General features: G+C 39.6%; 1 protein-coding gene across 4 annotated transcripts; it reads left to right on the plus strand.

Moving 5' to 3' along the window:
• Positions 1-27,026, plus strand: LBR (lamin B receptor). 4 transcript variants are annotated; one of them, XM_079107970.1, is made up of 16 exons: positions 39-154; positions 2,690-2,753; positions 3,197-3,342; positions 4,209-4,387; positions 5,983-6,213; positions 9,083-9,166; positions 9,408-9,600; positions 10,874-11,070; positions 12,885-12,939; positions 17,863-18,054; positions 18,669-18,772; positions 19,518-19,643; positions 22,514-22,682; positions 24,154-24,234; positions 24,332-24,454; positions 25,005-27,026. In XM_079107970.1, the coding sequence occupies exons 4-16, from the start codon at positions 4,223-4,225 to the stop codon at positions 25,163-25,165; spliced, it is 1,881 nt and encodes a 626-aa protein (XP_078964096.1). In that variant the 5' UTR covers positions 39-154; positions 2,690-2,753; positions 3,197-3,342; positions 4,209-4,222; the 3' UTR covers positions 25,166-27,026. The 4 variants fall into 4 exon arrangements, with proteins under 4 accessions (XP_078964094.1, XP_078964096.1, XP_078964097.1 ...); XM_079107971.1 differs by lacking the exon at positions 2,690-2,753 and having other exon boundaries at positions 81-154; XM_079107968.1 differs by lacking the exons at positions 2,690-2,753; positions 3,197-3,342 and having other exon boundaries at positions 1-154.
• The last annotated feature ends 739 nt before the right edge of the window (positions 27,027-27,765 follow it).

The raw sequence follows: 27,765 nt of genomic DNA on the forward strand, positions 1-27,765 counted from the left end.
GCCGGGGGCGGGGCGGGGGAGGCGCGCGTCCGGGCCTCGGGACTGCGGGGCGCGAGAACGCGGCCCGGCAGCGTCGCGCGCGCGGAACCGCCGCCGGGTGGCTGCTCGGCGACTCTCTCGGAGCGGTTCGTGTTCCCGCCGGAGCCCGGCGCAGGTGAGTGCCCCCACCCGCGCCCCACTCCCAGCTTGTCGCTGCCCACGGCGCGGTCTCAGAGGGGTCGCGGGTTAAGACCCTGGGCGGTCCCGGGGCCCTGAGCGCTGGGCCTGCTCGGCGGCCTCGTCCTCCCTCCCTTCCTAGCCTCTTGGCCTCCTCCTTGTCTGCCGGTCTTTGAGTCTGTGGGGGCGACGGCTGGCCAGGCTCCAGCAGCTCCCGGCCGGGCCAGATGGGGCTAGCTGCGGAAATGGTGCTGCGGGTTTTAAATCGCGGACGTTTCCCTCCATGTTGGACGCGCGCGTTGGTGTGACACGGTGTTGGCGGGGAGGGCTGGTGGGACCCTTTGTCCCTCCCCAACGCGTCTGTCCTCCGGTCCCAGCGAGCGTCTGAAGACAGATAAGCGGGTGCTTGGCGCTCCTGGCCCTCGGGAGGCAGGAAAGGCGCGGCGACCCGGCGGGACCGGGAAGTGGGGTGCGCAAGTTGGCTTTGATTCGGGCTGGTTGTCACTGACTTGGAGGGTTGTGATCGGGACGATTTGATGACTTCAGGCGGGTTATAGTGCCTCGCTTGAAAGTGTTGAATTCTGTCCTCCGGATAGTCTGAAAAACCGGCATTTAGGCAGATTGGCATGCTCCCGCTAAAGCACGATCCTGGTTTTTCACGTTTTTAAGGCTTTTAACATGTTCTTTTCATAGTGACAGCCGGCTTCGCACTTTCAGTGGCTTCAAGGGGCACTTAGTAAGCACTTGATTGTAGAGGGCCTTGTTCCAGGAGCTTCACCAAAGAGATTAGTTCTGAATAGTAGTCACACTGCCTGGCCATCCTTGGGGAAGGACAAAGTAGTTAGGCAGGACCACTGTGTGAACGACTTAGTGGTTCAACTTGTAGCCACTGTACTCACTCACCTGCTGCGCGAGGCGTTGCCCCTGGGCAAAGCCAGAGTGGACAGACTCCTTTGGACCCTGCACATAAACACGTGTATCTCGAGAAGAGCAGTAGGACGCCTAATTTAGCCTGGGCATCAAGTCCGGTTTAAGTTTAATTTCTGAGCATTGTCTGGGGAGTTGGGGAAAGAATGAATAGGAGGGAAGGATGAGTTGTCTTTGCATATTACTTAGGGAAGATTGCGTTATTTAGGGAAGGTGGCATTTCTGTTGCATGGTTTAACACCCACATAGAGCAAGGCCAGGGGTTCCTGTTTGCGTTTTGCCTAGTAAGCCTGCAGTGGGCTCAGGTATTGAAGGGGAGCTGACAAACTTCCTTTGAACTTCTTTTTTCTGCTGCATTTAGATTGATTTGGAAAAGTGAAGGAAACATGACCAGAGATCCTTGTAACACTGATCAGTAGAGAATAGCAGCAGAGAATTGTCATCTTGATAAAAAGTAACACGCTGGAACTGAAATGTGTGATTCTAGTGCCGGTTGACACTGAAGTTAGCAAGCATGTGACTTAACACAGAAAAGCGTTAGGGTCCCCAGTGTTTCTCTTGTCTATGAAGATTGAGGACACCACATTCAATAAACAATTTTTGCAAATGCATTTGGCTGAAACCCTCCGATGGGAATCTGTGTATCTTGACTTTGTTAGGTGAGTGCATAATGACAAGTACATGTGCATAATGATCCATAGTGTCTTGGAGCTATTGTGTCCTATTCTGGTTATTTCACTCTTGAAGGAGATTATATTAAGATGTGATTTTATCATATCCCACATTTGGCATTTGGGTATAGATCTTGTGCACTTGTGGGTACACATAATGTTGCTGTCTTCAACTTTTGGAAATTGATAGAAAAGAAATGATCTCTTAAAGAGCCTGCTGGCTTCTTCTGTTCGTTTTCCTGACCACAATAGGAAAGACCACTGTCAAGCCTCAGCTCTCAATTATTCAGTCTTTGGTGATCTTTTTTTTTGGGGGGGAGGGGGTAGTACTGGGGGTGAACCTAGGGCCTTGTGCATGAAAACACAAGCTCTCCTGAGCTACATTCTCAGCCCTGTTAAGTCTATTTTTTGTTGTTTTGTTTTAAATTAAGCTTACAGACTCAAAAGATATCCTCCAGATATCCTAATTGAACTAAAAATATTCATCTCATTGATAACAGAAAAATCTTTTTGGCATTGACCTGTATTCAGTATTGTACAGATAATGTGGTGTATGCTAGAAGCAATGGAAAAATGCCAATGAATGAATTTTTCAGAAAGGACAGAAAGAATCTGTTCAAGGGCCTTTTAAAAATGCAGGTAGTGCCAAAGTCTTGAAGGACTCCTGTTTGAAAAGTTTATAAAGTGTTGCTTGCTTGACACATGAGTGGCATCTTCATGTAGAAAGACATACTTGCCCTTTTCCAACCATGGTTGACCAATGTAGGAGAACTACTAATAAAGGAGGTTTGACGGGAGGGAGGGGCCACAAGAGAAGGAAGGAGGGTACATTTCCTTCCTCTTTCTTTGTACTTGGAGGCTCTGAGCTCTGTGTTGAAATTGGCAAAGCTTGCTGTTATCACCTTCCTTTTTTGTACCCCTCCTCCTCTGCACAGGTGCCTCCCCCTTCCCAAGTGGCCTTCAGGTGACTCCTCTGCCAGAGCTGACTTCATTCCTAAAGTGGGTTCTTCTCCCTTCTACAAACCCAAACCTATTCATTAGCCCAGTGATGCTATCTCAGGTGTTAGGAAGAAAGCAGTCTCTTTAATGTGCCAATTGACTGACATCCTCTAATCACCAGATAAGTACTTGTGTTTTCTTTCATATACCAATTTAGAGACAGTCTATCTAAACAAGTGAAGCTTGTTAAATTTTTTCTCATGTGATTAACAATGAAGAAATGTACTTAGGAAAGGCATTTTTTTCTCCGAAGGGGAAGGTAATGCAACTTTCTCCATAATTCCAGTCTTCAGAAGTCCTTAAATGTTGTTGTTACTGTTGGGTAATTAGCTATTGTCAGAAAACAGTGAGGAATATATATTTATGTGCTTGGATGATATATTGAGAATTGCTTAGTTGGTGACATGAAGAGGGAGAGAACACATTTCTCTTTCTGTCTTCAGTTGGTGGTAGAGATCCATCAGAGGCACTGGTCTTATCATGTGGAAATGTGAATCTGCTAGTCGGGAGGGAGAAACATTGCTACTTAGGAGCTGGGAGCTCCCATCGCTCAATTGATATTTCAAAAAGAGTGACAAAAAGGCCTCAAGTAAGTGACAGTTCTTGAAGATTGTGGTTTCTTGAAGTGTAAATGAGACTTAACGGATGGTGTTTTGATGTAGTGGGAAAGACTGCTCTAACTGGGGTTGATGTCTGCTGTAGGCTGAAGAGAAAGGAACTTGGACAAAGTCCAGGTATATGCTGGCCTAGGTAGGAGATTGGTGTGCAGTTAGTTGCTATGCATTTTGTTGTCAGTTCTAAGATTTGAACTTTACAAAATAACCCCCAAATTTACTCTCCATTGTAGATTTGGAATTATTTTTCTTCTGTTGGTGAGTTATTGTAATATTAAGTGCATAGCCTTGATTTTTCCCAGACTATTTCATGTTTATTGTTTTCAGTAAGGTCATTTATTAAAGATGTAATTACATGTGTTTTTAAAACCTTTGAAAGATAATGCAAACTCACAGATCAGGAAATGTTTCCTTTGTAAGATCATGCCCTAATTTTTGATGATTCTAGGTGGGTAGCATTTTGTATAGTAAAAACTATCTGGTGCCTGTTATGTGTTGTCATTATTAATTCTTAGTCAGTTACATGTATTACAGTGACTAAGTCATCCTGTATGTAGTGATTGCAGATGAGATACAATTAAACCAAAAGAACAACTTCTATGTTGTTCCTCCATTTCACTCATGTTTTTGTGTCTAGGACAAAACAGTTATCTCCAAGCCCCAATTTTCTCATCTGTAAGGAGTTGTTACACTCTCTCCTTTGATGGCCTTCTTGGCCCTAAAATCTTGACAAGCTAACAATTCTGGAAAGTTGTATTTTAGTGATCAACCTATGAAAAAAGACAACTATAAGTGTATCTATTGACTCAGTTTTTTTTTTTTTTTCTTTAAAATTGTTCAGACTAATTTTAGAAAATGCCAAGTAGGAAATTTGCCGATGGTGAAGTGGTAAGAGGTCGGTGGCCTGGGAGTTCACTTTATTATGAAGTAGAAATTCTGAGCCACGATGGCAAATCCCAGCTTTATACTGTCAAATACAAAGATGGAACTGAACTTGAATTGAAAGAGAATGATATCAAGGTAAGAGCTCCTTTGGTTTGCCTGTAAGTGGGAATAACTGTAGGTATGGTTTCTGAGTTCAGGGTAGTCTACCTGATGGTTGGAAGACACGTGATCAAACACCTGCTTTGGGTCGTATATTGTTTTTGGTTCTGGGAATGTATGAATGAGGCACAGGGCCTGGTTTCCAAGAAGCTGCAGTCTCCCGGGAAAGACAGATCTTTACATAGGCCTTCTCTGGGTTTGATCCATTTTGAAGCTAGAGTTTTCCATGGGTGGTGTGAAATACGGAAAGGTAGGGAATGGTCCTAGGTTTAATGGGAGGCTTTCTGATACTGTGACACCCAAGCTGTGTGCTAAGGACAAATGCAAAAAACTCAAATGATGTAGAGATGGCTTCTGCAGAGAGGACTGCATACCAAAGTCTCGGCCGGCAACAGGATTCCCATGTGCCCACGTGCCAGAAGGATGTGGCATTTGGGGGACAGAAGAGTGGTAAGCTGGAGCCAGACTGGAGGAATTTTTAATATTCTATTCCAGGGGTTTGGACTTCATCCTAAACACTGAGGATGTAATCAGGAAAGTGATATTCATTAGATTTGAATCTGGTCCCTGGTCCACGGCTTTTCCATCTATCTAGAGAGGACTTGGGTTTTAAAATACCTGATCCATTGGGTATAAATATCTATATTAGATGCCATAAAACTAGATTACTAGGAAAAAAATTACAAAATAAAAACTACAAATTTTTATTAGATTCCATAGACATGAAGTGACTGTTAGAATCTATAAACATTTCTATACATCTAGTCTGTTTTGGTACTTGTTGCAGATCAGTAACAAATAGTTTGGACCAATGGCCTATGGACATACTTTGTTGCTGTAGTAAATATTTTAGGCTTAATAGGCTATGCAGTTTCTGCAGCTTCAGGCAGTGTGGAAGGAAAAGGATGTAACTGTGTCCTAATATTTTATTTACGGACACAAAAATTTGAATTTCAGATAATTTTTACACTAGGAAATAGTAGTGTAAAAATTTCAATTTTGTTTGCAGTAATTTTAAAAGCTGTAAAAGCCATTCTCAGCATAAGGGCTACACACAAAAGAATGAGTGGTTTGTATTTGGCCTGAAGCATAACTTGCCTTCCTTAGGAGCAATGAAAAGTGATTTGGAGTAGGTTAGTACAGGGTGAAACAGTGCCAAGTAATCCAAACTTGTACTTTATTCTCAAGATCTACTTGTGTGTTTTGTTCAGAGTGAAAGTGGTATTAATTTTTTTGGTTGTATGCTACTTTCTTTTGCCTTATCCCAGTTTTGATCAATGTCATTTATAACCTTTTTTGAATGTGTTATTGAGAATATATGCAGCTAATTGGGCAGACAGCTTGCAGTTCATGGACCTGCCTTCAAAGAACAGTTAAGGATGAAAAGGCTGCATTTGTCTCAAGAGCTGCATTTTTCATGGCCTCATTCCATTGCTTCTCAGATCCTATGATCTCCCATGGTGGCTTTAACATTAATGGTAGCCTTTAATGGCCTTTGGTGCCCTCTTCTGGTTTGACTGTCTTCATTATGATTTGTGGTAAGCTCTTTGCTGCCTTCTTTCCCTCTCTAGCCTTTAACATCCTTTAAGCAAAGGAAAAGCGGCTCAACTTCCAGTTCTCCCTCCAGACGCCGTGGGAGCCGGGGGAGCCGAGGGAGCCGAGGCAGTAGGTCAAGGTCGCGCTCCAGATCCCCTGGGCGAACACTGAAGAGTTCCCGAAGATCCGCCTCTGCTTCCCACCAGCCTGACATTAAGGAAACAAGGAGGGAAATTTTGGAAGTAAAATTGACTCCACTCGTATTGGTACTTGTCTTTGTACTTACACATTATGTCATTGGTCCAAAATCCTGTCTTCCCTTTATGTAAATGTTTACTCAAATTATTTGAAGTTAATAATATTAACATGTTAGTGAGACATCAAACCTAAGATGATGACTTTGGAAGATTACCTAGAAAACAAGCGTTTGAAATAGAAAATATAGTTCTTTCAAATGTTAAAAAAAAAAAAAAGAATGTTCTTAGGTTATAAGAAGTGCTATTTGATATTATGGTCTTTAAAAAAATAATTCTTAAATTTGTGGGTTAACTCTCAAAAATTTTTTTTTTTTTTTTTTGTACTGTGGATTGAACCCAGAGGCACTAAACCACTGAGCTGCATCTCCAGCCCTTTTGATTTTACATTTCGAGACAGGGTTTTGCTAAGTTGCTTAAGGCCTTGCTAAATTGCTGAGGCTGGTTTTGAACTTGCTATCCTCCTGCCTCAGCCTTCCAAGTCGCTAGGATTACAGGCGTGCTCTACCACGCCTGACCAAAATTCAATACATTTTTATAGTACTAGTTCAAGTGTGAAATGATGAGACAAAACCATGTTATAGAGGCATCTTCTTGCTCTCTCAGCATCATTATATGTGACCACTTTTCCTATTCAGAGCTGATCACTTTCAATGGAATAACTTTCAGAGTGTGTTTTTGGAAATATCAGGGTGTGTGGAGCTTGTAGACCTTGTACAATAAATATTTTAGTTGATAGACCAAGTAGAAAATATTTTGAGTAAAAAGAGTTAAAGTTCTCTTACATTCTGTTCACTTAATATTACCTCTTTTCTCTATAAGATACATAGACTTTTAATAACCTTAAAAAACTGGACTATATCCATACTGTTTTTGTAGTCAGATTTTTAAAATTCTGAAATACTAGTAGTAATCCTATGGCATATTTTTCCACAGCATTTTGTTTGTATGATACAGTGGGGATATACTATAAATAATACAGATGCAATGTAATTTTTAAGATCAGCTTTTTTTTTGCACTTTTTTTTTTTTTTTTTTTTTGGCATCAGGGATTGAACCCAGGGCCCCTTAACCACTGAACCACATCCCCAACCCTTTTTACTTTTTATTTTGATACAGGGTCTCTCTAAGTTGCTTAGGGCCTTGCTTAGGGCCCCTTACTCAGCCTCGTGATCTACTAAGATTATAGGTGTGCACCAGCATGCCTGGCATTCAGCTTCTTTTTTGATTGCTGTTTAGTATTTTTCCTTCTAAATCTTCACTATTATAAACAAGTATTTTTATATATTTGATTACCTATTTAGGGTAAATTCTTAGAAGTGGTATTGTTAGGTCAGCTGTTTAGCGCAGATTTTAGGTTTTTAATACTATTGCCAGATTGCTTCAAGGTAGTTCATACCAGTATCAGTAGTGTATGAACGCCTATTTTTCATATATTTCACACACACACATACACACACACACACACACGCACACACACCCCAATGTAATTGCCAAAGATTTTCCACTCACTGTTCTGAGTTGCTTTTGCTATTACTAGTGAGTTTGAACATTCTGGATCTTAGGGGCTCTCTTTACCAGCCTAGTCACTCAGGGTAGGGAACATCTGGTTGCTGCACACTGTTTTTTGTTACACTTTCATTTTTAATATTTAGGGACTTACACTTTTGCAGTGTAATTTTCTAGTCCAGTGGCATAAGAGCCACACCCACCAGTAGAGCTCCTCACCGGTAGAGCCCTGATCTACTGTGTGTGTGTGTGTGTGTGTGTGTGTGTGTGTGTGTGTGTGTGTGCAGGACCCTACCTGGGCTTCTTGCAGCTTTGAACATCATATTATGATTATTCTTTTTGGTACCTGATTGTGACCTTTTGCAGTAATTTGCCTAATTGTGTTTTGTGTCCTATCTCCATGAATCTTTTCATTTAATTAAGAGAATTAATTTGCAGTCAGCAGGGTTTAGAGTTAGACTAGCTGTGTTACAGTGTTACATTTGTGGTTACTATAGATTGTATGTTGCATCTTTGAAAAACTGGGAAATGGAGAGTAACTTTTAATCGATTTCCTTTGCTGCTAAGTGGCTCCGTGGCACTTTAGTACTTTAGTAAATTTAAGTATGTAGTGAATGTTATCATTGCTCAGGAAGAAGTTGATATTGTATTAAGACTGTCCTTTGCCAGCTGACCTTCCAGAAGATAGATATACTTGGATTTTAAATTCTTTTTTTTTTTTTTTTTTGGCTTATTAGTATATTAGTTTGTTAGTGACTTATAGAGGAGTAGAGTCACAGATTTTAGCTGCACATTGCCTGAAAAATTCTTTGCAAACTAAATTGCATTGCCTGTTCATCTGATAATAAATTAAGAGGCTAAATTGAGAAAAGAGACATGTAGGAAGGGAAAATTTAAAGTTAAATAAATATCATAAAGCTTGGGACATTCAGAAAATAGTCAGTATGTAGGTTACTAGTAATTGTTTATATCCACTTACTACTTCTTAATTTTCCATTATTGGCCACTTTGGGACAGTGAATATCTTTTCTTCATTTTTTTTAAACTGAATTGAACTAATTTACCATTTTTTCCTTTTATATGCCTCTCAAAACACATATTAGAGTATCTGATAGTGAAATTTTAACTTTCAGTCAAATTACATTTGAAAGATGAAGGATCTTATGTAGAGTTCTTTATTGAAGATTGGGGAATTCTAATCAATGTATCCCTCTTTCTTTTTAACAAAAGGAGGCTGAAATTCTCTATACTTAGAAACAAGCCTGTGACTTGTTTTATTGCTTGATTTTTCAACAGTAATTTGTTGGTTACCATCATGTTTCTTTTAATAAGTCCCAGTTCTTTTGATTAAAATGTTTTATATTCAATGTAGAAGCCGTTTGGAAACAGCATCAGCATATACAACGGGGAGCCGGAACACACTGAGAGGAATGAGATACCTCGCAAAAACACACAGGTATGAAAACCTTCCCCTTCATCCTGCGTAATTTTTTTCTTTGTTCAAGTGACTTTCCCCGCAGAAGAATATTGGAAATCATAATATTTTATTCTCTGTCCTAACAGTTCCTAAATGAAAAATGAATATATGTTAACAAAGTTATTCAATAGAGCTGTATTGAAATGCCGATTGGTTAATGTAGTAGAATTTGTGGTCATTGCTCACTATAAATATTTAATACTTTTTATTTTTTAATTAGGAAAGATTCATTTTGTCACAAGATGGTAGCTATATATCAACAGAATATAGTCTTCGTCCAAGAAGAGAAGAGATCAAATTAAAAGAAATGGATTCTAAGGAAGGAAAGCTTGTTACAAAAGAACCCACATCACTGAGAACCTTTGAAGTGACTACCCCACAGAGGAAGGACTTGGAGTTTGGAGGAGTACCTGGTAGGCATCAGCACCAGGGTTTAGGGAGGGCAGCCAGTGGGCGAGTGGTAGTTGCTGTAAGGTGCACTGGAAAGGCTTCTCTCTGAAGAATTCTGCAGGTGGGAGAATGAGCGAGGTGGCGGGGCTGGGCAAGAGCCTTCCAAAGAAGGGACAGCAGTGCAAAGGCCTAAGTTAGGAGCATTGGCGGTGGCGGGGCGGGTGGGGGGGGGGGGCTGTGATAATGAAGTAGAAAGGGTGTCGGTGTGATGTATCGAAATTCTCAGCAAATGTAGACTTCAAGCAAAGAAGTATAAAGAAGTGGTAAAGGAAGGTGACTTGAGAACTGTGTATAGGAGGGTGATGGTGATGGATTAGGGACAGAGAGCTCCTGATACTCGGACTCGAGATGGCAGGGCTTGACTTTGGCAGGAGCGGTGGGAACAAGGTGCACACATGAAATGGGGTCATGGTTCTACCCTACCTGCCGGACAGGTTCAGTATGAAGGTCAGAGATCTAAAGTGTGCCGAGCCTTGGGGTTATTGCGTAGATGGAACCGATGACATTTTATGAGCTAGTAAAAGAAAATACTTCTCAACTAAATCATTTAAAGTTCTTCATGGTGCAGTTGCTTTATATTTTGTAAGTTATAACCCTTGGCTAGCTGGTCTCTTAGAGGTAGTGTCCAGCATCACTTAAAATCTGTGCACACATTTCACAAATGTATGAATGTAACAGTATTTTAGTTTTCAAATTTAGGGATATCAGTTTTTTTTTTTTTTTTTTTTTAAGATCAAACTGAACATTTTTAGATGTTCTGATCTTAAGTTTGCTGGTGTTTTAATACTCTTGCTCCTAGAGTCTCTGGAGGTTAAATGTTTTAGAGCTTAAATTTCTGAGTTGGAATTTAACTTTTTCCTCTTTTGCTGCTCTGATGCCAGTGGTTGCTTGCCTGTTGGAGGTGACTAGGTGAGGTTAGGAGTTTCTGATGGTATGTTACGAATTGATTTTAGACCTTAAAGAAGCCCAAGTGATTACTTTTTTTGTGTGTCAGGGGGTAGGTACTGGGGATTGAACCCAGGGGTGCTTTACCACTGAATTACATCCCCAGCCCTATTTATTCTTTTATTTTAAGACAGGGTCTCACTAAATTGCCTGGACTGGCCTTGAACTTACGATCCTCCTGCCTCAGCCTCCTGAGCCACTGGATTGCAGTCATGTGCCATGGTGATTTTTAAACTAAATAAATAAACTGGATTGAAATTTGAACTTTTAATGTTTGCTCATTATTTGCAGGTGTGACCCTCATCATGCTTGGCCTGCCTGTCTTCCTCTTCCTTTTGCTGTTGATGTGTAAACAGAAAGATCCCAGTCTTCTGAATTTCCCACCTCCTTTGCCAAATTTGTATGACTTATGGGAAACCAGAGTATGTGGAGTCTACCTCCTCTGGTTTTTTGTTCAAGCTCTGTTCTACCTATTGCCAATTGGGAAGGTAAGTTTTTGCTAGGAGAGTATAATATGGTGAGATTTTCCAAGACCTCTTTTTCATGTTTACTAAACAAATTTATACTAGTTTTAAGGTTGGAATCCATTGTTGGACATAATCATCAAAACTTTCTTAGTTACCCTTGTGCTCCAGAATACTTGCAACTTAAATGGAGCTTTAAAAATCTGATGGAAATTTCCTGTGTAACTTTCCAAACAAATAAAAAGAATAGGCTATTTTTCAAATTAGCCTGACTCTTGGCAGAGGGAGCTCAGAAAACAGTATTACCTGCAGTACATGTCATTCCAGATGTAGTATTTTAAATCATTAATTGACAGGCAGCTGAGCTCAGTAGGGTTTAATCTCTTTTACTTTTTTTTAAAAAATAAGATGTTTCTAATTTCTATTCCTTTCAGAAATTCATTGTCAGGAACATTTTATGTACTTTTCAAACTCATGAAGTATCTTTTAAATTTGTTCCCATTACTAAACGTTATCATTCTCTTCTTCTTTGACTTAAATATATTTAAAGGAACATGAGATTCCCTGAGCAATAAATAATTTATTTAAGGATCTTATTCTTAGGACTTTGCAAGTTTGCCAACTGTAAACCAAAGGATCGATTGTTAGGAGTGGAGAGTGCCAGTGATAGGTAGAGCTACAGACTGGATGCTGTGTGCTCTCACCTTAACTTTATTGTCTTAGCAAGGGTTTCTGTGACAGTGTATCTTTAGTAAGGCTCTGCAGTCAAACTCAGATTAATTTAGGGAATGACTAATTTGAACTAGATGATATTAAGGAAAGCAGTTTCAGTGGTTAAAATAATACACATACACTGATCAGAGTGACTAAAAGTATGTGTGTGTGTATCTTTCCACAGGCTAAGGCCTGACAGTGTTTACTAGACACCTTTAATAGATAAGGACCATTTGAATTATCAGATGGGGTTTGGCTAATCCTTTGATCTCAGACAGTATGTGTTTTTCCTCCTGGGTTCCCTTTGATAGCTAATGAAAGGCTACAGGGACATGATACTACATTAGTATTTCACAGTTTAAAAGTCACTACATTTCTGAGTAGTTACTTTGAGGGGTACAATGTGACTGTCTTTAGGCAAGCAGACTTTTCACTCATCCAGTTCAAGTCATGTTTATGAGTACTTTGCATGTGCTGCATGTGGTGGATAATGCCAGGTAAAGAGGTGAGAAGGTTCCAGTCCATGGAACATGCTCACAGTCACTTATTAGACATATGGAGAATCATATGGAATTATTAACTGGATGGGCATATATGTATATTTAGCAGACGAGTGAGTATATGCAGGCATAGTATCAGATAGCACACAGTCCATAGTAATGAGTGGAGCAGAGCCTGATTGCAAGGACCTTGCAAATGTGAGACAGTGGATTGTACTCTGCTTTGTAAGTTGTGGGAAGCTCTTGAAGGTTCTTGAGCTAGGGTTCATCAAATGTAAAGGTATTTTAAGCACATTCCTTCTCCTGGTACGTGGGATGGTTTGGGGAGAGTGGCTGTTGCTGTGGTCTCCATACACTGAGACATTGCTAATTCCATTTATATTTAAGATAAATTCCTGAGGGTGGAATTGCTTCATGAAAGGACTAGCCATTGAGATTTTTGCACCAAATTACTATATTTTCTTATTAAGAGATATCCTCTTTCTTAGGCATGATGAAATTTAAGAGATATTAGAAGACTATATACTTATATTAGAAGATATATGATTTATATTAGAAGATTATGTCAAAATACATAGGAATGATGGTAATGTACTTTTTAATTAAAATTTTTTTTCTTTTCAGGTTGCAGAAGGAACCCCTCTTGTTGATGGAAGAAGACTCAAGTATAGATTAAATGGTGATTTTTTTTTTTTTTTAATGACAAGTTGAATTGATAACTCTTGCACTTCTTAAAGTGTCATAGCTAATTACACTAATCAATAGTAAATTATCTCTTAGTAGTTTTGAAGGACATGCAAATTTGTAGCCAAATTATAAAACTCACGCCGTGAAAAGTAACAGCCATCTCAGTCATTCCTGCTACCTGGTTTTCTTTGTGGGTTTTTTTTTTTTTTTTCCCCCACATTTTTTTATTGGTGTATTATAGTCGTACCTAATGATGGGATTTGTGGTTACTTTTTTTTTTTTTTTTCTTTCTTTGAGAAAAAGGAAAACGAAGTTTTATTGTTTGCTAGCAAAGGAAAAACACAGGGGACTCCTGTGCCAGAGGCTGTGACTCTGCCTATCAGGGAGAATAGTGGGCTTTTAAACAGGTGATTCAATGTATATTCTACATGTTCTCTGTCCAGAGTTCTAATTCACTTGTTAATTTGAGACATAGTCATTTCTGAGATCTGGTGCCATTCCCAAATCTGAATTACTTCGTTCCTGTGGTGGGTGTGTGCTCAGGGACAGATAACTCTGCCTAGGATGGGGAAGAAAGAAAGGTATTTTTTTTTTTGCCTTGAGATTAAGGAGGAGGAGGAGGAGTGAGAGAAACGTCCTTTTTTTTTTTTCTTTTTTTCTTTTTTTGGCGGGCGGGGGGCGGGGGTAGTCCCAGGGATTGAACTCAGGGGCACTTGACCACTGAGCCATATCTCCAGTCCTATTTTGTATTTTGTTTAGAGACAAGGTCTCACTCACTGAATTGTTTAGCACCTCACTGTTGCTGAGGCTGGCTTTGAACTTGATTCCTCCTGCCTCAGCCTCCTGAGCCACAAGAAATGTAAATAAGTCACAGTGACAGAACAGAAAGGGCTATATTCGAAACATAAAATGGACCAATGTTATATTTCCCCACTGTCAAGTTCTACATTCCATTATTATGGAAAATGGGTGATGATATCTCCAAGCTGCTTCTTGCTGAGAGAGGGCAAAGTTGGGGGAAGTGACCTAAAGTCCTAGTTGTCCATCAGTTGGGGCATGGACAGTAATGGTATTCAGCATCAGGGCAATCCAGAGGTCCATAATGACAGTTGGTCAAGGTGTACCTGTGGCAGGGATCAACATTACTTTTTTTTTTTTTTTTTTTGTAAATCATTAGCACAAAAGCAATTAGTATTTCAGCCAGACTCTGAAAATCATATGACAGTAACTCAATGATATCAGTGAAAAACAGATTGAATTAATCTATGTAGGAGGTTAGGAAGATTGTAGGTCTGAGATCAGGCTCATATTGCCGCAAGACAAACCTGTGACTCTAGAAACCTTTGTGAACATTATTATTATGCATTCCCACACAAGAACCCTTCCTTTATACCCTCCAGTTTTACTTTTGATAGGGCCGACAAGTGTACATCTCAAGTTATAGTAAAAACTGTCCACGTAGGACTGTGCTTCGGCTATACTCTGTTGTTACATATTTGTACATGCACACAACACAAAATGTATAGCTTTATCTTCTTAACAGCACTGTCACTATGTAGAATACCGTGCTTGTCTAGGGTTTCGCCATCTGCACATTCCCTTGGCCTGAGAGAAGCCCTTCACTGGCGTGGGCCTCCTGGCTACTCCCACCCCAGGAGCTGCTCCTGCCCTTGCTCACTTGGCTCCAGCAGCCCTTGGTGTCGGAGTATGTACTGAGGGGATCAATCCAACTTTTGCCATTTGAAGACCTTGATAAAGTACCACTAACTTGATTTTAAGAAATATATCTATGTTGTGATCCTTAAATGAGTTTCTGTTTTACTAGACTGAGTGGAATGTTTTTATTTTCTTGGGAACTGCATTATAAATACTCCTCTACTTAAGAAGTGGTTATGTTTTCACAAACCCATCTTAAGTTGAAAATAGTGGAAGTAGAAAATGCATTTAATACACCGAATCTACCTAACATCCTAACTTAGTAACACAGTCCACTGTAGCCTGTCAGTCGTTCATTGTGGGATGCATGGCTGACAGGGAGCTTTGGCTCAGGGCCACAGTTCACTTCAATTTTCAGGAGACTATTGTACAGCACACCACTAGCCTGGGGATTGATCCACATTGGAAATACGGTCTACTGAATGTTTTTTGCTTTTGTACTATGGCAAATTGAAAAAAATGTAAGTCGAACCATCTTAAGTCAGGAACTGTCTGTGTGTGCATGTATTTTTGTATGTGTGGTACTGGGGATTGAACCCAGCATTTGCATGCTGGGCAAATGCTCTACCACTAAGCTATACCTCCAGCCCTTATCTGTATATGTTTTAATGTCTTTTTATCCTAGTTATTCTTCTAACTTCAGATATTTTTTGTTTAGTGTTGTATTCAGCGTCAACTCTATCTGAAATCACTTTACTGGGTTCTAAAAGGGAAAAAAAGATATTTTAGATGTCGCCTGCCTTTTAATGCCACGTGAAGCATCTATTCTAGCTCCATGCCAGAAGCTGGTGGGTGCTTAAAAGTTGTTTGCTGATGGTGGAGACTTTTCATTTGCTTTCACCAAACTCCTTGCTGATGGAACAAATTTTGGAATCTGTGACACACCCCTTTCTTCTCTCTGGTTGCGTGTGCAAAGCTAGTGAAGCGGGATCTGGAGAGAGATGGGTTTACTTTTTACTATCAGGTCTCTGAATATTAGTGTTCTGTGGGTTTCTCTCTGGGACACAGTTTATTTCCTTCTAAGCAATGCTGTTTTGTTTTTGTTTCCTTCCCTTAGAGGGATGTTGCACAGACAGAGACCGAGTCAGCACTTGGGCCAGAGTTCTGGTCTAGTTGCCTGATCCCTTAGAATCAACTCCTCTAGGCTAGAGTAAAATAAGGGGAAAAGGGAGTGGGATCAGATATCACAAAGAAATAGGGAGGAGATTGAGAGGAAGGGAGGAGGGATGGGAAAGGGGAGAATATGTGGAATGATGATAGCAAAATCCACATTTATGTAGAAAGCACCAATCAATAAAGGAGAGAAAGGAAGGTCAGTAGAGTAGAGGAAGGAAAATAGGGAGAAAGGGGGGAGGAAGAGAGGGCTGAAGTGGAGTAAATTATATTTCTATGCATATATCTTTTTAGAAAATGAACCCAACTACTATGTATAACTATAATGCTCTAATAAAAAAGAATTAACTTCTTCTAGTTATTCTGGTTCCAGTATTAAGAGATTTCTGTTCATGAAATTTTGCCACTGAAGAAATTTCAAATAGTTATTTTTAATCCACATAACTGGAGAGCAAAAAAAACTGCTTTAATCCACCATTTCTTTTTTCTTTCTTTTTTTTTTTTTTTTTTTGTACAAGGGATTGAACCCAGGGGTGCTTAAAACCACTGAATCACATCCCCAGACCATTTTATATTTTTATTTAGAGACAGGGTCTCACTCAGTTGCTCAGGGCATTGCTACGTTGCTGAGGCTGGCTTTGAACTTGAGTCCTCCTTCCTCAGCCTCCTGAGCTGCTGGGATTATAGGTGTGCCTCCTGCCACCAACGTGCTTGGATACCATTCCTTTTAATGTCTATAAATTTTATGAGTTGAATGATTTTTTTTTTTTTTTTTTTTTTTTTTTGGTGCTGGGGATCAAACCCAGGGCCTTGTGCTTACAAGGCAAGCACTCTACCGACTGAGCTATCCCCCAGCCCCTTGAATGAATATTTTTAAAAGTTAAATTAGAAATGACTTTTTTACTTTACAAAAGCTTTTGACCTTAGAATTCTAGTATAAATAAGGACAACTTCTTTTCTGTTTTTGAGTGTTTATCCAATTTGATGACCTAGCTTTCAGGCACATGACTCAAAAGCAAAACTATTTCTCCAGCCAAAAGACAAAATAGTCCACGGTGTATCTCTGTATAGGTCAGCTGCAGCAGGACTAGTTCCTGTAGTCTCAAGGGTGCTTTCTAATCTGGCTGTGCATGTGAATGTCCCTGCTCGGTCCTCACACTCCAGCTTGGCCAGAGGCTCCTTTGTATTGCATTCTGAGGGTGGGGTCTTGAATCTATGTTCTAGGTGGTAGGATATGACAAACCTTTGGAAACCGTTATTGACAAGTTAATTCAAGTATAAATATTTACAATTTCACAACAACTAAAATTACCTTACCATTTGATAATGGCATTAGACTTTAAAATGTGCGCATGGCCAAGCTCTGTTAATAATTAACCATCTGCTGCTCCGGAGGCTGAGGCAGGAGGATCCGCAAGTTCAGCAATAACAAGTCACTAAGCAACACAATGAGACCCTGTCTCTAAATAAAGTACAAAATAGGGCTGGGGATGTGACTCAGTGGTTGAGTGCCCCTAAGTTCAGTGCCCCTAAGTTCAAACTCCGGTAAACCCTACCCAGCCCCTGCCAAAAAAATGAACCATCTGACTTTGGGTTGAGAGTTTGTATTAAGTACATTTTGAGATTCTTTTTTAGTTTTTTAACAGTGAATTTCCATGAACTTCAGCTTCTTAATTAAAAGCAGATGATGATTGCTTACAATGAAAAAGAATACATATACTAAAATATTTGAAAAATTGTACAAGAGTTATGGATTATAACTCAGATATTGCTTATTTGCATATTTGTGTGAATTTAGTCTGAATCATGAAAGTAAGACTTTTAACAGGTAACATTGCATTAGCTGGGTGCCTGGGTGCATACTTCCAGCATTCAGAGGCTGAGATGGGAGGATCTTTTGAGTTCTGGAGTTCCAAACAGTCTGGGTAACATAATGAGACCCTGCCTTTGAACCAGACCAAACTGAATAAACCCAAAAACCAAAACCAAAACATTGCATTGTTTTATAATGATATAAATCTCCTGTGAGCCCTGGGTTAATGGAAACCTCTCCCCCAACCCCATTTTTTTTTTCTCTCTCTTAAAGGGTTCTATGCGTTTATCTTGACATCTGCAGTCATCGGAACAGCTCTCTTCTGGGGCGTAGAGCTTTATTACGTGTACAATCACTTCCTTCAGTTTGCCCTTGCAGCCACTGTTTTTTCAGTGATCTTGAGTATTTATCTCTATGTTCGCTCTTGGAAAGCACCCAAGGTTGAACTGTCGCCTGCCAGTTCTGGTGAGTACTGGTGAACAGTGGGTTAGATGAATGTATCCCAGAACCCTCTCCAGCCATTTCTAGACTTGAGTAGATAGACTACTTTTTTTTTTTCTCCTCCCCTTTTTCCTTCTAATTTTGTTCTATGGGAAAAGAGGGAAAAGATGAAAAAAATTTAAAGAAAAATGAATTTAGAAGAAATTATTAATTTTTCTCTCTTATACTTTTCTGTTTCTTTAGTTATTTGATGACAGTAAATATTTTTGTAAACTTTTGGGAATCACAATTTATAACATATTTTGTCCAAAATAGTTAATACTTTTTAAAAAACAAAACAATAGGTGTTGCAAATTGGTTGATTCTGATCTAAACATTTTCTAAGCATTTTTATAAAGTTCCCTCAAAATGGGGAGATCTGGCCACCTGGGCCTCCAAAAGGGTGTAGCCTGTGCCCCTTCTGCTGGGGCCTAGCTCCCTGAGTCCCTGTGGATTCCTCCCATCTTTTACCACCAGAACTTTCCTAGGTTCTTGTAGGCAGATGAATTGGGACCCCTGGATAACAGGTGGCTGTGAGATTAGAAAGCCTCATGACTGGGTTTGGAACACAGTTTGGGTAAATATTTCTCCCTTCTCAGGAAATGCTGTCTATGATTTCTTCATTGGCCGTGAATTAAATCCTCGAATTGGTACTTTTGATCTCAAATACTTTTGTGAATTGCGTCCTGGATTGATTGGATGGGTATGTTTTTTTTTTTTTTTAATTCTAATAATACAAATTTATCTTGCATTTAGAAAGAAATATAGATAATTTTAAAATAAGAAGTGGGCAGTGTGTTTTTTTAGGAATAATTATAGCTTTCCATATTCTGTTTAACACTAAATGTTTTCTTTTTGTAATTTTTTAAAATTTTTATTGTATCAGTTTACATTTATGTAGGAAAGTGTTAGTGTAGATGAATTAATGTAAGGAAAAAAATGTATTTTCCTTCCCCTTTAAAAAAAAAAGTCTAATTTTGACCTAATGACAAACTTTCAAACTTATGAAAATAAAGAGGTCCCTTGGTGTCCTTCATCCCCCTTCCCACAGTGTTAACCTCTGACCCAGACATAGTATGATGATCCATAACAGCAGATTCACATTAGTGATTGCTGAGTCTTTGCTTGTCTCTCATTAGAGAATTTTTTTGAAGAATAATAGTTTGGTTATTTTGAAAGTGTCCTTCTGTTTGGGTTAGTCCAGTATTTTCTCATGATTGGGGTGAGGTTATACATTTTGGCAAGAACAGCAAAGAAGTGACATCACATCTTTAGTGCATTGTGTCCAGTGTTGATGACCTGGTGTTGATACCTTGTCTGTAGTAGAGGATACATGGTCAGGGTGGTGTCTGCTGGGCCTCTAAGCTGGGAAGTTCTTTCTTCCTCTGTGTAGAGCTTGGCACCTCTGGGAAGGTCCTTTGAGACGATATTCTTCTCTTTTATTTCAGGTGGTTATTAACTTGGTGATGCTTTTGGCTGAAATGAAAGTACAGAAGCGTACTTCTCCATCCTTGGCAATGATTTTGGTTAACAGTTTCCAGCTTCTGTACGTGGTGGACGCTCTCTGGAACGAGGTAATTAATTTTCAGAGCCCGGGCCTTGGAGTCAGATGGCTTTGACAGTGGGTGAATGACCAGAGCTCTGGGAGTCTTGGCTGCTCACACACAGAGGGGAATACAGCCTCCTCCAGCTTGGTGTGAGGTGATGTGACATGCCACTGCATGGAGGGCATGGAGCTGCCACGCTGAGCACTGGCCCAAGCTAGGTTTCTAGGCATTTGACCATGCTTGCATGTATATCAGCAGTTATTTATTTGAAAACAATATTCTAAGTGTTTAAAATTGCTAGATCTTGGATTCTGTTTTTGTGAGTGGTGACCCATTCACATAAATAAGACTTAACTATTTAATTTTTATATCACATGAAAATTGGTTATATTTAATTAGAACAGTTTTTGAATTGTCAAGAGGAGAAGCTATTTCTTAAGAAATGGAAGAAATATTATATTGTTCCTGTTTCAAAATAGAAAGTGTTAGCTCTATCCAGATGGATATAAAATCAGAAATCAGGATACATTGAGGAAACCAGCTTTATTTCAAAAGTTGTTTCCAACTTGTGACCATTCTCATAATTGATAGACCATCAACGATTTCTGTGGCATGGAGACTGGTAAATGTTTTTCTAGTCTTCTCTGGCTCAACTGAACATATTCCTTTTAGAAAACATTTCTTCCTCAGTCCTATGTTAGATGTATTTTATCATATTTACTAGTATCTTTGCAGTCATCTTCCACATTGCAGTAAGTCAAGTTTTCTTTCAGTTTTAAAAACAAAATTGGCAGGCCTACATTGTTTTGTTCCAAAACAAATTTTTATGACATTGAGCTGACATTTTGAAGAGAAGTCCCCTCTTGGAGTCAGCACTTTCCCCCTTTCTCACCCCCTTCCTGAGGCTGATATTTAATTTTGGCCTTCCATGCAAAATCAGAGTGACTTTGAAAGTTTGGTATATTGCTATTTCAGTGATGCTTCTGTTCTTTAGGAGGAGTTAACCCCTGGTAGAGGCTCTTGCTGGTCTCCCCCTGCTCCCGCCCATTCACCTAGACTCTGCCCAGAGCTTTGTATGCTGTGAAGGTGGTGATGGCCTTTGATAGTGAAGTCCTTTAGCCATGAATTTCAAATCTACCCCAAATAAAATGTGCTTTTGAAATTCAAGAGTGACTCTTGGTATTGCCAGTTTGGGTCGTCTGTCTGCTGTTATGTAATAGCTCCTAAAGCGCTTAGACATTACTTTTCACAAATGATAGTTCACTTTTGCTCAGGCTTTTTTTGTTCGCTTGTCAGCAGTGATTCCTTGTAGTTTCTTCCTTCTAGCTTTCTGTTTTGTGGTAGATACGGAAACCTTTTGCATCTTAAGGCAAAACTCTAAAGGCAACATTAACAGAGCCTGACGGTGGGGTTTGGGCTGGGAAGTTGTTTGTTGTGTACCTTCTCTCAGCTGGATGCCAGGCTTCTCCAGGAAGGGACTTGGTTCTATGACTTTCTTCAGCCATAGGTAATTAGCAGAGGCTTACTAGCTTTCTTGAAAGGTCAGTTGATATAAATTTCTCAGTATGAAACTGCCTCACGACAACAGAGAATGCCAATTTAATATACATGATGGCAGGAGCCTGTCTTGGGATTGCCCTGAGGCTTCAGGCCGGGTGGCCTTGAGGGTTCTGCCCACCTGGCACCAGGTGCTCATGCTTTGGCCCTTCTCACTTCTACCCCCATGGGCCCTAGCTGTTTTCCACATCTACTTTTGTCTGGTCCCTTTTTAAAATAATCGCCTCTATCCCGTTTTGTGCCAGGAAATCAGATCCCAGGTCTTGAGGGTTGATGGGCGTAAGAAGGTGGCCCTCTGCTCAGGCAAGTGTGTGAGCCCAGGGCCCTAGATTTTGTCGTATCTATACTTGGATTCCACTACCTTTTTACATTCTTTCTAGGGACAAAAAAAAGCTCTTGAGATACACTCTTTTTCTTTAAACTAGAACCCAGATCCTTCAACAGAGCTTACACTAACTAATCTTTTTACATCAGGAGCATGCACTGATGTAGTTTAGAGGTCTCCTCAGGCCAAGCTGGACCTTGGAGGTATCTGGACTGTGTGGGTCCAGGTCCCAAGGCGATCTGGCTCCAGCAATATGCTCATGCTGGACAGCCCTCCAGAGCCGATTGCACTTTTGTCAATTAACTAGAAGTGAAGCAGTTGACCATGTTGCCAGGTAGCTTATTTTCTTCTGTGGAAAATGCATAGAAAAAGCCAGATGGTGTGGGCTGCTTGGGAGGGTACGGCAGGAGGATTGCGAACTTGAGACCAAACTTGGCAATTTAGTGAGACCCTGTCTCAGAATGAAAAAGGGTTGGGGATGTAGTGCAGTGTAGAACGCTCCTGAGTTCAGCCCCGAGTAGTGAAAAGAAGGGGGGAGGGGAAGGAAGGGAAGAAAAGCCAGAGGATGATCAGAACTTAGATTGGTGCCCCTGGAATTGAAACAAAGGGAGCTGGCGGGTTTATATCCCTTCTTCAGACACGTTTTGAATACTTTTCTCCTTACAGTGCTTGGGTGATAAAGATGAAAACACATGGTCCCCTTTTTGGAGGGTTACAGTTTGGTGGAAAGAGACTGGACAAGTAGAGTAACAGTGGCACCTGAGGAGTGGAGTGAGGAAGGCTGCAGGGGTGCTGAGGTTGGAGGAGGTGGAGGCAGAGGGAGGGCCCTTTGGGGCCTGCTGCTGCAGGGCTGTGGACCCGGGCTGCAGGCCAGGAGCCGGAGCTCCCTGCCTTTTAACAAAATTTGGATTGGTGTGCCCTCCCACAGCCCTTCTATATTTGACTGTAATAACACATTATTTGAATACTTTAAACTTAGAAGCTTTCTCTTTCTTTTCCCCGTCTGTCCTTCCAGGAAGCCCTATTGACAACCATGGACATCATCCACGATGGGTTTGGCTTCATGTTGGCCTTTGGAGATTTGGTGTGGGTTCCATTTATCTACAGCTTCCAAGCCTTTTACTTGGTCACTCATCCTCATGAGGTGTCCTGGCCTGTAGCTGCTCTAATTATCGCTCTGAAACGTGAGTATTAAGCTCAGCTTCTGTGTGCTCTGTACCGAGTCTGTTGTAACACGCTATTTTAAATGGTCATGATTAGCTGAGGTTTGAAGTGATTTGTAATGGATGAGTAATAAAAAGATTCTGCATCTTGTACAGACAGTGGATGCTTCAAGTGTCTGTTCTTCAGTAGGTCTCTAAACATGATTTTTAAACAAAGTAAAATTTAAAAAAATAAGTTTATTTTAGTCATGATTTTTTTTTTTTTTCCTATGGAGTGCCTGCTTTTTTGAGTAGTCAGCTTAAAAATGGGAGGATTGGTTTTGCCTTCCTAGATCTTGCAGAGTGTTCTGACAGGAGAAATAAGACCTACTGTGGCCTGAGGCATGTGGGTTGAGCATCAGTGCGGGTCTTGAAGTTTAAGGTACAGAGGGCCAGAGGGAGCTCTGGCATGTTTGCATGCACTTGTTGGAGGCTGTGGTTTTTGATCTTAGGATCAGTGGTTGAAAAATGGAATGGGGAGATACAGCAGCAGGCTGAGTGGTGGGGAGAGGGAGGTGAGTTTGGGAAGTGAGAGGTCCATTTGGTTTTGACTGAGCTCCACCACGCCCAGTCATGGATTTCACTTCACAGTGGATTTTCTCTAGTCCTTTGTCATTAAACTTCTTCACCAGAGGTTGGGCAAGATAAGCATTGGACTTCATTCCAACTACAGCTAGTTTTGCTATCCTAATTAGTGTCCATTGTAAAAGAAGACATCTAAGTTGTTGAAAATTAAGATTTAGTTTTGCTGGGCATGGTGGCACACACCTATTATAACACCTGTCTCTAAATAGAATACAAAAAGGGCAGGGGATGTGGTTTAGTGGTTAAGTGCCCCTGGGTTCAAACCCTAGTATGAGAAAAAAAAAAAAAAAAAGATTCAGTTTACCATGGACTTGGTTATCTTTGTCAAGAGTGCCTGTGTGTTATTCAAAGTAGTAGTGTGTATTTTACAGATTTTATAGATGTATTTCTATTCAGAACTGACAGTGTAATAGATATGTCAAGCCTGTTGGTGTTGACAGTTTGAAATTTAACTTTGTAGGTTTGCAGTGGGATTCCACATAAATTTAAATTGGTACTGGTTTTAAGCTAGTGTTTTATTAATAAAGAATTCATGCTGTGGCCAGTAGGTATCATAACTAACAGATGAGATAGCATGTAATTATGATTACACCAAACTCTAGTACTGATTTTATTGTAATGTGGGCTGTCTTAGATTTTATTTTGTTTGGGGATGTGACTGCATTTTGCCTTTAAGGTATGTGATAGGAGAGAGATTTCAGAAGAGTTACTTTTTGACATTATGGGCTTGAGAGTTTTTGAAAAATCAGACTGTTTTCTGCTTTGGACATTTTCTCAGAGCCCTGAAATAATTTTTGAGAGAAATTTCAGATAATTTTATGTACTAGGTTATATTAAATTAACAGCAAAATTTTTTTAAATTATATAGTTTGTGGATATGTAATCTTCCGATGTGCAAATTCTCAGAAGAATGCATTCCGGAAAAATCCCACTAATCCAAAGCTTGCACGTAAGTATTAGTTTATATTTGTATGATGCATATTAAATGATTTTTTCATCTCTCTTTTTTAGAGATCATTAAAAATGTATTTTTGTTTTTAATATAGATTTAAAAACCATTCATACTTCTACGGGAAAAAATCTTCTAGTTTCTGGATGGTGGGGCTTTGTTCGCCACCCCAATTACTTGGGTGATCTCATCATGGCCCTGGCATGGTCCCTCCCTTGTGGTAAGCATTGGGGCCCACCGAAAGATGTGTGTGTGTCTTTGGGTGGGGGGACAGAGTGGGCAGGGTCAGTGTGAGCCTTCTGTTGGTGGTGGTTGGTTGGGATTGCCTCAGCTGAGCTCCACCTGAGCTCTGTTCTGTTTTTTTAATTTTTAAAATTTTTAAAAATTGTTGATGGACCTTTATTTTATTCATTCATTTATATGCAGCGCTGAGAATTGAACCCAGTGCCTCACACGTGAGGAGAGCACTAGTGCTCTGCCAACTGAGCTATAACCCCAGCCCATCTGTTCTATTATCTGTGCAACAACTTACTTATCCAGCTTCTGAGGGGAATTGGGGCTCAAAGAGCCTGAGGTTTTACTTTGAACTTCTAAAAATAAAATTCTGAGTTTTAAAATGTGCCTGATTTTTTTTTTTTTTTTCCCCTCCCTAAGCAGAGTGCATATATTCTGGAAAACTCTGGTTCTTAGAGAATTTGAGGAAAGGCAGGAAAAACTACAGGGTAGTGAAAATAAAAATTTCCAATGCTGTTGACCATTACTTCCCACAGGTTTTAATCATATCCTGCCTTATTTCTACGTGATTTACTTCACCATGTTGCTCGTCCACCGAGAAGCACGGGATGAGCACCAGTGTAAGAAGAAGTACGGCGTGGCGTGGGAGAAGTACTGCCAGCGCGTGCCCTACCGCATCTTCCCGTACATTTACTGATTCTGTTCTGGTGATTAGAAATGCGCCCATTGTTTAGGCTGCCATCTGCAAAAACAAGGGGAAAAAAAATCCAAAATGAACTCTCATTGCACTGACAGGATCTGTATGTTTTGAGTCAGGACTCCAGAGCCAAGTAGTATGTCTTTTAATGTAGCCATGTGTATTTTTATTAAGTTAATAACAATTAATGTCAGGAACTATACAGATAAACATGTTGGAATTTGTTCTTAATAGGAAATTTTCAATCCTTAAAAATTTGGAAAATAAAAACCAGTCTTATAAATGCACTGAAAAAGGATACTGTTGATATTTATAGTTTTTGATTCCAAATTTTGATTTTTTTTTTTCCCTTTTGCCAGTTGGTTTTTCTTAAGTGAAAACACTGTTACTTTTAGAATACATTTATGTTTCATTGCATTAAGAAAACAGAATTTCATTTGTTTCTCTTTAAATCATTTACCAGTTACGTGATTTGAAAGTAGAATCGCTGTAGTGGAGAGTGACAGCAGGTTATGAGCAGACCCTGTTTAAGGACGGCCATTGGTAGCAGTGGGCTTAACCTCGACTTCTAAAATTGCATTTTAAGATGTACATACATAGCTTATTTTTATGTAATATATGGTGACTTCAGATTTTTCTGTACAGTATTTTGAATGTGAGATAATTGTCAGGACTAAAGTAGCTTTTTAACAAAAACATTTTCAGTATTTTAAATTAAGTTTTGTAAAGTAATACATGTGAATTTAAAATTTTTGAAGCAATTAGAATTCATTTAATATTGTATAGAAGATGCTGTTAAAACATAGGAAAGGTATTTTTTCTTAATCCAAAGTTTGTGAATTTGGCTTTGCTACCTCAATTGCAGGTGTGTGTTTGCCTTTATAAACTCTTACAAATAGAAAAAAATAGAATAAATATATATTTTTGGAGTAACATCACTATTTAAACATTTTTTTTTTACAAACATTGGTGTTTGAAAATTTGCCATTTCAGGCTACTATTTTTATATATTTTTTTGACTTTTTAAATTCAAGTGTTTTTGCTACTATTCATTTAAATTCAACAGTGATTTTGCTACTGTTCAGCTCATGCAGTTTATGCTGTATTTTGTGTGTCCTTTATGTCTACAAAACCTTGCTCCCTATAAAGGAGTGCTATTTGAAAACAAGGGGTTAACTTAAAATTGCATCTTTTAATAGCTGTGCATAAAGGAACCTTAGTCTTTAATTTCTAGTGAAGTTGATGTAGTCTCATTAATTGTCCTATAATGGAAGAGTAGCAAATTCACTAAACTTTTGTATTCAAAACTAATTGTTCTCAGTATCTTAAACATAGAGAAATGTGATACTCATAGTGTATGTTTGGATTTTAATTCTACAGTTTATATATGAGCCACTTAGATATGCAGTGTTCATCCTACCCTGCAATTGGAAGTGTCTAAAACCTAGCTTATGTTAATGTGATCATGGAGTTGGTTTGCTCTAACATTCTGCATCCTGTAATGTTTAAACATTGCTTTGGTGAAATTGTCAGTATTTTATCAGTACTGATATATGCAAGCAGATTTTTTGTTGCCTTTTTTTTTTTTTTTTTTTTTTTTTTTTTAAGTTAATGCTTTTCTTCTGGTATTGGAAAGTGATGTTCTAGCAGGTTCTGGGCTGGATTCACAAGGAGGCTTTGCGGGAGGATGGAGGACATTCAGTTCTTTCCCTGGTAATGAAGAGTTTGTTATCAGCATGGTGCTGCAGTGCTTGGAATCAGCTACAATTTGGTTTAATTTTGCTATTGACACGTTTGACAAGCTTTATAATGAAGTTTTAAGTTGGAAATAAAGTTGAAAATAAAAATGTTGCTTTGATCACTTTGGAGCCTCATTTCTTTTTTGCCTTCAACTTTGGGATTATTGGCACCAAAACTCACCATCCCGCCCCCTGCGTTTTGGAGGATCATTCGTCTGGGACCTTCATGGACCACTGGGAATCCAAATGGCAAACTGGCTCCCTTCACCAGCTGCTGTTTATATTGAAGCTGTCACATTGCTGGAACGTGACAGGATAGTGGTGAGGGGGCAGGCAACTCCCAGAAAATGGTTGTGTATTTAGGAATTGCAGTTTGAGAAATGCTAAAAACTATTGTATATTCAATTATACGTCCAAATAAATAGCTATTTATCATAGAGGCATTTGTGTTTATTTAAAGACAGTACATACTATAAGAGGCATTCATGTCTGCAGACAGTGCCCGATGACCATCTGGGTTTCCAGCTGATGAAGCAGCACTCAGATTGAGCCCAGTGATGAGATCAGATGGCTTCAGTTCTCCATTCCTCCTCTTGGCATCACATAAGGTGGCAGAAGATGTGTCAGAATATGCACTGATTAAAAATGATCTAAAGTAGATTAAAAATGTCATAGCACGGGATTCATATCTTGGTCTTTAATATTGTACTGTTTAAGAAAAGGCCTTGTGTGTTGCTGGTTTCCAGAAAGCATGGATTGTTTTAGCCAATCCTGGGTAATTTTAAAAACTTTCAGCAAATGAATTGCCGCCTTTTATCTTTTGGTAAAATTGTACACTTTATCATTTTCTTGGTTCCTAAG

Source organism: Sciurus vulgaris (genome assembly GCF_902686455.1).
Source record: "Sciurus vulgaris genome assembly, chromosome: 12".
Lineage (NCBI taxonomy): Eukaryota > Metazoa > Chordata > Mammalia > Rodentia > Sciuridae > Sciurus > Sciurus vulgaris.

Excerpts from the sequence above, each read along its gene's own strand:
- LBR (XM_079107968.1), top strand. The coding sequence starts at position 4,223 with ATGCCAAGTAGGAAATTTGCCGATGGTGAAGTGGTAAGAGGTCGGTGG. Across the intron at positions 9,601-10,873 it reads GGAGTTTGGAGGAGTACCTG|GTGTGACCCTCATCATGCTT; the intron begins GTAGGCATCAGC and ends CATTATTTGCAG. Across the intron at positions 19,644-22,513 it reads TGGACGCTCTCTGGAACGAG|GAAGCCCTATTGACAACCAT; the intron begins GTAATTAATTTT and ends CTGTCCTTCCAG.